The sequence below is a fragment of the Dipodomys spectabilis genome, unplaced genomic scaffold (genome assembly GCF_019054845.1).
Source record: "Dipodomys spectabilis isolate Male_0828 unplaced genomic scaffold, ASM1905484v1 ptg000039l, whole genome shotgun sequence".
NCBI lineage: Eukaryota > Metazoa > Chordata > Mammalia > Rodentia > Heteromyidae > Dipodomys > Dipodomys spectabilis.
In genome coordinates this window covers 9,601,962-9,614,404 of record NW_024870716.1, presented here as the reverse complement: position 1 = coordinate 9,614,404, position 12,443 = coordinate 9,601,962, and the positions used below count along the sequence as shown (strand labels likewise).

At 40.1% G+C, this 12,443-nt stretch overlaps 1 protein-coding gene across 2 annotated transcripts in view; it reads right to left on the bottom strand.

Annotated features, from left to right (window-relative positions):
* The window catches only part of Cpne8 (copine 8), a 158,849-nt gene that overhangs the window by 123,990 nt on the left and 22,416 nt on the right, over positions 1-12,443 (bottom strand). Inside the window, exons 2-3 of one of the 2 annotated variants that reach the window (XM_042677716.1) lie at positions 5,384-5,424; positions 3,300-3,346 (exon numbers count right to left, since the gene is read on the bottom strand). In XM_042677716.1, the coding sequence (XP_042533650.1) occupies positions 3,300-3,346; positions 5,384-5,424 (88 nt within the window). Of the gene's footprint in view, positions 1-3,294; positions 3,347-5,383; positions 5,425-12,443 lie in introns of those variants that run through there. The other variant, XM_042677717.1, reaches the window with a different exon arrangement.

Sequence of the window (12,443 nt, the reverse complement as noted above, 5' to 3'; positions counted from 1 at the left end):
CAAAAGAATTTTTTTTAAATGCTGGAAGTGGAGTTATGGTTCAAGTGGTAGAATGCTAGGCTTGAGCAAAAAAAAGCTCAGGGACAGTGCCCAGGCCCGGAGTTCAACACACACACACACACACACACACACACACACACACACACACACACACACACACACACACACACACACACACACACACACACACACACACACACACACACACACACACACGTGAGGCCTGGGAAAAGGTCTTTAGGCCATTGGGAGCATGCCCTTGCAAGGGATTGTGGGACTATAGCACTCATATGAGAGGTCACATGGGCTGCAGCCACAGGGGTGCCCCATCCCTTGGGACTCCAGTTCCTACCAGTATCCTCTACATAGCAGATGTTGTGATCTAAGATTTAATATGTGCCAGGCTGGGTTCCACTGTTACCCATGATTCTATCTTTTTCAATTCCTCCTTCAGGAACAGTAAGGTTGACCCATGCTTGTCCTGCCATTGTATTGAGGTCACTGAATGTGACAACCCCTGAGACCCTTGGGGAAAGCAAAGATAGGTTGTGGAGCCTGTATCCTCCCTCTGAGGAAGATGACATAAAACCTCTGAGAGAGCAAAGGCCTTGATCACTCTAGAGCAGGGAACAAGCGCACCTTCCCTTGGATGGTGATGTGGGCACATGACTCGACCTGATGCCAGAGGAGCCAAGAATCACCAAAAGGACTATAACAGAGGGAGCCTCATAAGCCTACAGTAGAGTTACCAGTTTCCAAGTTCCACTTCTTTTTCTCTTACATGGAGAAATCAGTATTCCTCTTCCTCTTCTCCTCCTTCTCCTCCTCTCCCTTTTTTCTCCTCCTCCTCCTCTTCTCCCTCATCCTCTTCCTCCTCCTCTTCCTTTCCCAACTCTACCTTCCTCTCCTGCCCCATGGCTGGAAAGCAGGTGAGTAAGACATCTGATGACATGAGCAAGCCCTCATTATCGGGAATCTGGGTTGGGGGTTATACCATCCTGCCACTAGCAAAAAGGCATTGCCTCCATTTCCCCTGGCATCTTACTTTCAAATAAACTTTGCCTCTCCACACTTTTCCTGCCTCATAATTCTTTTTTTGGGGTCCAGTCATGGGGCCTGAACTCTGGGCCTGGGCGCTGTCCTTCAGCTCTTCAGCTCAAGGCTAGCGCTCTACCACTTGAGCCAAAGCGCCACTTTCGGCTTTTTTTTTCCTGCTTATGTGGTGCTGAGGAATCGAGCCCAGGGCCTCAGTCATGCAAGGCAAGCACTCTACCACTGAGCCACCTTCCCAACCTCTCCTGCCTCATAATTCTGTATCTGGTGGAGCTCCTCTTACAGACAGTCTGTACATCTTGCCTCCTGTCATAAAAGCTCTCAACTTCTTACCCTATCGCCCTGCAACCTTTCCTTCCATTCTGTCACATTGAGACAACGAACCCGAACTATACACAATCACAGAACCTTAGAAGCATGCAACTTTCTGTGTGATATTTTTCCCCCATGGGCTCACAGCTGAGCTTTCCTTGCATCACGAAGGAATGTTTGAACTTGGCCTTTTGATGCTTAGGGATAGTCGGAACATATTTACATAGTATGATGGTATGAAGCTTTGGGTTGACAGGCACAGAAATGCTATAAGTTGGTTTCTTCCCAGGGCTGTTCTCCTTGGCAACACTCTTGGGAGTGGTGGAAATTTAAAAGATGAAGCCTAGTGGGAGTGTTTTAGGTCATTGGTTGGTGGGGGAGGGGAGGTGCCTTAGAAGGAGACTGTTGGGTCACAGCCCCTCCCAAGATCTCTATTGCTTCCTGGTGATGAGTTGAGGTATTTTTCAACACTATATATTCCCACTATAATGTGTTCCCTCACCAGAACCAACAGGGCCCACCAGTCAGAGATTACGCTGCTAAAATTGTGTACATAAATCCTATTAGGCCAACCAACAAATCCATAGAAGAAACTCGAGCTGAGTTATATACCGAATGTCATTCATGACCAAGAGATTTAATTTTGGAGACTTTTTCCCCTCCATTTTTGAGAATAGATTACAATGATCTAGTCTTAGCCTCTCTCTCAGAATTAAGACACATTGCTAAAATAGCTAGCACAAAGCAATCTGTGTCAGCTAATAGCACATAGCTCTCACTAGGAAAATGTAACCAGAAACTGTAACCTCATTTAACAATGTACTGCCTTCATGAGACAGAACCCGCAATGCTGGGCAGATGGGAATGCCATTAATTGTAAAACACTTCATCACTTCGCAGATCATGCTTCCACGTGTGCGTGGAGATAGTCCAGAAAAAAATGAAGTAATTAAAGTTATATTTCAGCCTCTTCACCATGTGCTCATTAAATAATGAGTATTTATGTTAGGAAACTGAGCTTCTGCTTTATTTCCAAACAATTTTCTTCCTGAGGAAATAAAAATAAAATTAAACCAGGTAAGAGTTGATATGGAACACCTACTTACAGCCCTTCTGTGCACGATTTTTATCAAAAATCAACAGCTGACCTCTAAAAATGAGACTGGGACCACGGAATTCAATTCTATGAGGCATCATGTCAAATCCTGTCAAATAGATTCAAATCTATTAAATTTCACTCTGGCTGAGTCAAGTCTCAAGTCTAGAATACTTCAGATGAAACTCATGAATAAGTCAAATATTCATAAGGCATCGTTGTGTGTCCTCCAAACAAAACTCAAAGACCAAAAAATGACCAAAAAAAAAAAAAAACTGAATACGTTTAAAAAGAAAAAAAAGATTTCAACATAAATTTGGAAAGGAAGGGTGGGTGAATGGGGTCATAAATCTCAATGTACACATATGAAAATGGAAGGAGGTAATAAGGGGATGTTGGGAGTGGGAGAGATGGGAGAAAATGCTAGAAAGGGTACAACTGATCAAAATGCACTTTACTCATAGGTCAACTTGTTGAGACTGCTTTGTACAACTACTTAAAGATAATAATGAATTAAATAATAAAAATTTAAAAAGAAAAAGCCCTAACTATATAAAGGAGTGTTTCACCTCAAGTTGTAACAGCATCAAGATCATTTAATTTTTTTTTTTTTTTTGGCCAGTCATGGGGCTTGAACTCTGGGCCTGGGCACTGTCCCTCAGCTCTTCAGCTCAAGGCTAGCACTCTACCACTTGAGCCACAGCAACACTTCTGACTTGTTCTGCTTATGTGGTACTGAGGGAATCGAACCCAGGGCCTCGTGCATGCGAGGCAAGCACTTTACCGCTGAGCCACCTTCCCAGCCCCTCATTTAATTGTTAAAGCTTTTTTACCTTACCTCTCTCCATTCCTTATTTCCAACTCCTTGAATGTATAAGACACAAACTACAAAAGGTAAAAGAAGAAAATACATATATATAAATAACTCTTCTAAACATCAAATGTAAATGTATACAATTTCTATTTCAAATGTCCAAAGGCTACATCAAAATTAAATGTGCAATACCATTTACCAAAAAAACTGTCATGAAATAGTCATTTTTTAAAAATTACTTTAAAGAAGCAGAAAATAAATATTTGAAGTTAATCATGCACATAGAGAATACTGTATTTCCTTAGTCTTCATATTACATTACAGATATAGATAACTTTTTAAATCATCTTTTAACAATTTGATGTATTTCAGTGTGTAGGTAGATATGTCTATTAAAATATCTTTCTGAATTGTTCCTAAGATACTTAAAGTGTTCAAAACTAACACAAAAGGGACAATCTGGAGCAAACATTATTCTAATAGTTATACTACCTACCCTCAATATTTGTAAATGGGTAAGGAATCCTACAAGCAGCCCATGAATTGTGCCTACAATCCTAGCTAATCACGAGGCTGAAATATGGAAGATTTTAGGTTGAAGCCAGGTTGCAGAAAAGTTCTCAAGATTCTATCTCCAATTAATCAGCTAAAAAGAGCAGGAGGCATGGTCAAAGCAGTAAAGCATGTCCCACTAAGCATGAAGCCCTAAGTTCAAAATGCAGTATGAAAAGGAGGAAGGGAAGAAGGGAGGGAGGTAAGGAGGCAGGGAAGGGAAAGAGAAGACAGAAAGAAAAAGGAAAATAAAGAAGAGAGAGAAATCTCACAAATCAAGAAAGCAAGTCTATGAGAGGGAGATTCTCAAATTTTACATAAAGATTTAAGGATTAAAAATTATCAAATAAACCTCAAGAGTTTTTAACCCACCAAATGCTGTTTCTTTTCCTAACTAATAACCTTAACAATCTTCTAGAATCTGACAATGATTTTTACTCTGTAATGAAATCATATTTGTAGGAACACAGAACTGTTGGATATCAACTACCAAATTTTTGGAGATTTGGAATTAATTTATACAAATAATTAGTTTATACTTTAATGGATGTATCCTTAATTCTGTTGCTTTCTCATGCAAATTACCCTTTTCATTTTACAAGTTATTGCCAATTTCCAATATCCCTGAGAATCAAAAAAATTCAGTTCATACTAGAAGGTAGGCATGTGTCTTTATATACTATTTTTATGCTTTTACTGTGCATTGATTTCTATCGCTATTATTGTGAGGATGCTAGGGTTAGAACTCAAAGCTGTGTACTTGTTAGGCTGGTGCTCTACCACTTGAGCCATTCCTCCAGCAGAATATTTGCTGACCACTATTTTTATGTTGCTGGTACTGGGGCATGAACTCAGGTCTCATGCTCTGGCTTAGTTTTTGCGCTCAAAGCTGGTTCTCTACCATTTGAGCCACACCTCCACTTCCAGCTTTTTTGCTGGTTAACTGGAGATAAGAGTTTTTCAGATTTGTCTGTATGGGCTGGCTTCCAACTATGATGCTCAGATCTTGATCTCCTTCATAACTACGATAGTAGACATAAAAGTCACTGAGGCTTAGATGCTGATTATTTTTGAGATTAGGTCTTTGGAACTTTTCTACCCAGGCTGGCCTCAAACTGTGACCCTCTCACTATCACTATTTAGGATAACAGGTGTGAGCCATGGGCGCCAGCTCACTTCTATTTTTTTTAATGACTAAATTTGAAGTGCCTCAATCACTCCACATTATGACCCATGGCAATTATTTTTAAATAACATTTCTATTCTGTGCCTATATCATGAGGCTGTGATTTCATAAAACCTGCCCCTACATTACAGTCATTTGCATTTTCATCCCAATCTCAGTGACAAGTGGCTTCCTCTTTAGTTATAGTCCTGACCAGTTAGAAAGGCCAGGAGGAACTGAGACTCTCCCCACCCTACCCACCCCACCAGCTCTGATTTCCTAGGATTTAAAACAAATGCATAGGAAACACTGACGATCTTCCTACAATTTTTGCCAAATCAAGTAAGCAAAACAAGTAGATTGTTTCAAAAAGCAAATCATATACACTTACTTGGATCAGATTTAGAAAAGGTATCTCTGTCAAGAAGATTTCTGTTGAATAACACAAAACAAAAAACACTGTTAGATCTGGTAGAAAACCAAAATATTTATATATGTATATAAATGCTGTGATATAAATCCATAAAAATACATACACATACATGTCCATGAACATACGCACAGATAACTAACTTTTTTTTAAATTGCTAACAGTAGATCTGTTCTGATTCATTAGACCACAAGAAACTGGGTTGGACAGGCATGAATCTCCCCCATCTTGCATTTCAGTGAGCCAGCAATATGATTTTCCACATTCTAACACTAGCTCTTTGGAAGAATGAATTGGTTTTAGGTTTCTTTTTAATTCTTCGTTAAGTATATTTAGATATGCAGAAATGCTTCCTGTTTGTCATCACTAATATAAAAAAATATTTGGGATGCAGAGCCACTAATCACATCACTTCATACATAAATCAGAGAGAAAAGCATCATCAATTGCCTTTGTGTTACTTCAACCCGAAGGAGTATTAGGTTGCCATGGGAGTTTGAGAACTTAAAATGAATGCACAGACTGTGTTTACATATTTTTTCAGAGAAAGCAAATAGTAAACAAGTACACAAGATCACTGCTAGTGCCTCTTAATCCTTTTTTACACATATTTCTGAAAATGTAGAAAACTAGGAAGTAGATACCAATGGTACTGATGTATCAGAAACTGTATCTCAGTGGTGATAACGGGGTCCTGTATTTTATCCTCATGAGAGAAATGGTGAAGCTGAGTGGCAGGGCTCATTCCTGTAATCCTAGCTACTTAGGAGGCTAAGATCTGAGGATCAGCCTTGGCAGAAAGTCCATAACGCTGTTATCTCCAATTAAACAGGAAAAAAAAAGCTAGTGGAGATGTGGCTCTGATGGTAGAACACCAGCCCTAAGCAAAAAAAAAAAAAAAAAAAATCAAGCAAGACCTCGAGGGCCTGAGTTGAAGCCCTACTACTGACACGCCAAAACCTAAAGAACACCAAGTAATCATTTAAAATTAAGTTTAGTGTGTTCTGATTAGTAAGTCAGACAATTATTGGAAAAATTTCCTTCTGAGAGTAACTTTAAAAAAAAAACTGCTTATTTGAAGCATAATTTGAGGGAAAAAAAAAAAAGGAAAAAATCCTGGTTACTTAAGGAGATGACTTTGGAGTTTCCAAAATTCAAATCTGAGCATTGCATTCACCCTCCATGATTTGTAATACCTGCAATAAAAATCCCATGCAATCTTAGTATTCTACCAGAATTCCTGCTCTTGTTCATTTATGTCTATCTCTCCCAGTATTTGAGTACAATTGCCTTTTATTCCTATTAATTGACATCCTAATTTAGGTTCTCAAAAGGGAACACTTCTATTCAATCACTATACACCAAGAAAATTAAAACAATTCAACAGAACTATGCAGCAATGAGATCATGTCTTGAAATAAAACATTGAAAGAAAACATGATTTTTTTTTTCTGTTTGTGCCAGTATTGGGGGTTGAACCCAGGGCTAGGTGACATCCCTGTTTATTTCTTCAAAGCTAGCTCTCTACTACTTGAGCCATAGCTCCACTGCCAACCTTTTAGTGATTAATTAAAGAGTCTCACAGACTTTCTTCCCTGGGCTGGCTTTGAATCTCAGTCCTCTAATCTCAGCTTCCTGAGTAGCTAGGATTACAGGCATGAGCCACTAACACCCACCCTAAAAACATATTTGAAAATAAACCCTATGAAAACAACTAAGTCAGAAATCAAATTAAAATCATCCTCTCTTCCTTTATGCCAACACAATGATGCCAGCAATGGTTGGCAAATAGTAAATTAAAGCATTTTATTGGAGAAATTCCTGATATTACATTTACAATGGTAATTTTCCACTTAAATGGACATTCTCCAAGCTTTCCTGTGGCTCCTGCTTTTGCTCACTAGACATTATTAGCAAAATCATAATTAAACCTTTCCTTTCAGAATGCATTTAAAAAAAAATCAAGAGAAAATGCAAGCTACCAAACTAGAAAGATAGCCAACCGATTGGGAGAAGATATTTGCAGCAATACATCAAACAAAGGCCTAATACCCATTACATACAGGGAACTCAAGAAACTAATCCCTCCCAAATCTAACAAACCAATCATTAAATGCGTAAGGGAGCAGAAGAAGAGATAAAAATGGCAAAGAAACTCATGAGGAAATAGTCTTCATCCCTGGCCATAAAGGAAATGCTAATAAAAACATCACTGAGATACCATCTTACCCCAGTCAGAATGGCCTATATCCTAAATTCAGCCAATGACAAATGCTGGCAGGGATGTAGGGAAAGAGGAACCCTACTACTGCACTGCTGGTAGGAATGTAAACTAATATAACCACTTTGGAAAACAGTCTGGAGGTTCCTCAGAAAACTAAACATAGACCTTTCCTAACCCAGCCAAACCACTTCTAGACATCTACTCTCAACAGGAACCAGGCTACAAGGACACATTCAAATCCAAGCTCATTGCTACACTGTTCATAATAGCCAAGATATGGAAACAACACAGGTGCCCCACACAGATGAATGGATCCAAAAATTGTGGTATCTATGTACAATAGAATATTGCATAGCCATTAAAAGGACAAAATAATGACATTCACAGGGAAATGGATGGAACTAGAACAAATCATGTTGAGTGAAATAAGCCAAGATCAAAGAGACAAACAGCACATGGTCTCCCTGATATGCAGATGTTAAATTCAAAACACAATGAAATATAACAAAGTAAACAGGACTCAAGAAACAATGGACCTCTTTTTACTTTATTGCATCATTTTTAGGTGACTCCATGTTCTTGACCCCACAAATGTTATATACATGTGCACATCTGAGGGAAGCTAGGAGGACTGCACAGAATCAGAGGGAAATGGGTGGAAATAAAGCAAACCAGTGCCAGTTACTGGAAAAAATAAATAATAAAATACTTTCTAATACTGAGCCAAAGACACCTAAATTATAATCAAATAATGGTTTAAATACATACACACACACACACACACACACATACACACACACACACACACACACACACACACACACAAAAGAAAGCTGGGCACTGGTGGCTCACGCCTGTAATCCATGCCTGTAATACTCAGGAGGCTGAGATCTGAGGGTCACAGTTCAAAGCCAGCTCAGGAAGGAAAGTCCATAAGACTCTTATCTCCAATTAACTGTCAGAAAATGGGAAGTGGCACTGTGGCTCAAACAGTAGAGCTCTCGCACTGAACTGAAGCGCTCAGAGACAGTGCCCAGGGTGAGTGTTCAAGCCCCACGACAGACCAAAAAAAAAGCAACCACAAAATAAAAAAAAAATAATGCAAAATATATACATATTTTAAGGAAATTTAGATTTCAGTTCCCTAGTGCAATATATATGTGTATACATAAACATGTATATATGTATGCACATATGTGTATATGTTCCCAAAAATAAAATTCAGAGGTCAAATTATGCAAAAATTACAATTCTTAGTTGCAAATATAAAGGAATTTTATCACTAATAGACAAAGCTCTATAGTGTTTGATATAGACAAAGCTCTATATTGCATGATATTGTTTGGCTCAGGCATTGTGGTCCATAAACATGTAAGGAAGTGTCAGAGATACAACAAACAAAAATTGTTTCTATAAAGAGAAGTAACATTAGAAATTTCACTTTTCTGGTCACCAGTGGCTCACACCTAGCTACTCAGGAGGCTGAGATCTGAGGATCGTGGTTGGAAGCCAAAAAGGGTCAGGAAAGTCTATGAGACTCTTATCTCAACCATCAAAAAAGTCCAAAGTGTAGCTGTGGCCCAAGTGGTGGAGGGCTAACTTTGAGAAACAATGGCCAAGGACAGTGCCTAAGCCCTGAGTTCAAGTCCCAGGACTGGCATAGGAAAAAAAGGAAGAAAGGAAGGGGGGGGGAGAAAGAAAGAAGGGAGAGAGGGAGGGAAGGAGGGAGGGAGGGAGGGAGGGAGGGAAGGAAGGAAGGAAGGAAGGAAGGAAGGAAGGAAGGAAGGAAGGAAGGAAGGAAGGAAGGAAGGAAGGAAGGGGGGGAGGGAGGGAGGGAGGGGGGAGGGAGGGGGAGGGAGGGGGGACTGAAGGGAGGGAAGGGAAGGAGGGAGGGAAGGGAGGGAAGGGAGGGAAGGGAGGAAAGGGAGGGGGGAAGGAAGAAGAAAGAAAATTTTAACTTTTCAATTCTGTTTGACATCTCTTCTTTGGTTACACAAATAGGAACAGAGTCACTCTGACTCCATGTAATCCCCTCAAGGGGAAAGTATCACTCCTCAAACATTTATAATTTTAAATTTTCAGAGGGGGCAAATAGCCCATTCATATTAATGAGAAGGCTATTTGATAACTACTGAAGCTTGGCTCAGGTTCTGAGCACATGTGTGAATGAAGGGCAGAGCCACTCTCTGAGCTCCACCCGCTGATCTTTACAAAGCTCACACAGTCCAAAGAAGTCCAGAAGAAACAACTGATTTTCCTCTGAGTGCTGGAAATGTGGAAGGTCTCCAGTGGGGCCCACTGGTTGAACCAGGAGAATAAAGTCTTATTCATGGACTTGTATGAAAGGAGGTGCTGTTTGCAGAATGAAGAAAAAAGCCAAACATAGCTTAATCTACTGGTATAAAAATACCTTTATTTTTAGCCAGGTGCCAATGGTCCATACTTGTAATCCTAGCTACTCAGGGGGCTGTGATCTGATGATAATGGTTTGAAGCCAGGCAGGGCAAGAAAGTCCATGAGACTCTTATCTCCAATTAACCAGCATAAAACTGTGCTGTGGCTCAAGTGGTAGAGCACTAACCTTGAGCAAGAAAGGTCAGGGACAGTGCCCAGGCCCTGAGTTCAAAGTCCCAGCATAGGCACAAAATGAAATAACAGCAACAAATAAATACATCCTTAAATGTTTAGATGGAAAATCATGTGTTGTTACTAACTTGAGGTAGGATACTTATAATTTTATGACCATTTTATAACATTATATAAAAATTTTGAATGTATCTGTCATGCTATTTTGCTAATCTGGATATAGCCTAAACAAGGAAATGAACAATTCTTGGAGAAAAAAAAACCTGCTAGAGATAAAGTATATGTATTAGAAAAATTACCAGAAGAAACGTCTAATAAAATCACCAGAGAATCACCTGAGATGTTATAGTAAGTGCTCACCCTCAAATTTCAAGGAAAATGATTTGTTTCTGATATTCAGAAACAAAGTGGCACCAGTAGATCATGTCTGTAATCCTTGCTACTCTGAAGGCTGAGATCTGAGAATCATAGTAAAAGCCAGCCCAGGCAGACAAATCTAAGAAATACTTTTTTTTTAAATGGTCTGAGAAGGTGGCTCAGTGGTAGAGTGCTTGCCTTGCATGCATGAGGCCCTGGGTTCGATTCCTCAGCACCACATAAGCAGAAAAAGCTGGAAGTAGTACTGAGGCTCAAGTGGTAGAGCGCTAGCCTTGAGCTGAAGAGTCGAGGGACAGCGCCCAGCCCAGAGTTCAGGCCCCACGACCAGAAAAAAAAATTGTTATTACTAAGGTGATGTACAGAGTGGTTACCGTGTCATAAATAAGGTAATGTCTTATACCCACTGATACTCAAATACCTTTGTTTTCTATGTCAGACATTTCTAAATACAAATACACACACACACACACACACACACACACACACACACACACACACACACACACACAGTCCAGAAATGGTGGCTCATACCTGTAAACCCTAGCTACTAAGAGATTCTTTCTTTTTCTTTTTTTGTTGGTCATGGGGCTTAAACTCAGAACCTGAGTGCTATCCCTGAGTTTTTTTGCTTAAGGCTAGGGAGCCACAGCTCCACTTCCAGTTTTGGAGTGATTCATTGGAGTTAAGAATCACATGGACTTTCCTTCCCAGGTTGGCTTTGAACTGTGATCCTCAGATCTCAGCCTCCTGAGTAGCTAGGATTACAGGTGTGAGCCACCAGCGCCCAGCTTCAAGAGATTCTTTTAACCAACAAAAAGCCTTAAGTAGAGGAGTGGCTCAAGTAGTAGAGTCTTGCACAATAAAAGCCAAATAACTGTTCAAGGTCCTGAGTTTAAGTCCCAGTACCCACATGCATGTGCTCACGTGTGCACACACACACACGCGCGCAGGGACATGCACAATACTACATCAGCCACACATTTGGAACCAAAGATACATTGCCAGCAGTCCCCTACAGCAGACTGAGGTTCCAGCCATCTGCCCTCATGATAATAACATTCTCTAATGCTAAGAGAGCTTCTGATGCTGTGACGGCCCAGGACACATGCTGAGCTGGAAGTAAGGACAGCACGAATTCGTTGACAGGTTCCAGTGTCAATATCTCACACATGATGGAGAGCCACATCTCTATAGCACACAGCCTCTCCTAAAAATTATTTCATATGAAAAAGCAGAGCAAATGGTCATCAGTGGCTCACGCCTAAAATTCTAGCTATTGAGGAGGCTGGGATCTGAGGATCATGGTTCAAAGCCAGCCGGGGTAGGAAAGGTTTTAAGACTCTTATTTACAATTAAGCACCAAAAGAACAGGAAGTGGAACCTAGGGCTCATGTAGTAGAATACCACTTTTGAGAGGAAAAAAAAAAGCTCAAGGACAGCGCTCAGACCCTGAGTTCAAGCCCCAAGACAACACAAACATAAAATAAATAAAATAAAATAGCAAAGTAATTTTGGCCTTAACTAAAATTGACACGATTAAGAATTTCTATTTGGGTGTTAGTGCAGGGAATCATAGACCAACCTACCATATCTTTACCAATCTGCCTATTTAGGACATTTCAGACAGAAAGAGACAAGCATATAAATGGTCCCAGCCAGTGCTGCTGAGCAAACAGTGTATTCCCAGTGAGAAGCAAGGATTTTTCACATGCAATGTGGTGAGCAGCTCTGCTATTGGAAGCAGAGTAGAAGGGAAAGGTAGCATTCGGGGCCTTTGCCCTAATATGTAAACCATTAAATGAAAAATCAGGAAGGCAATAATGTCACTGGAAA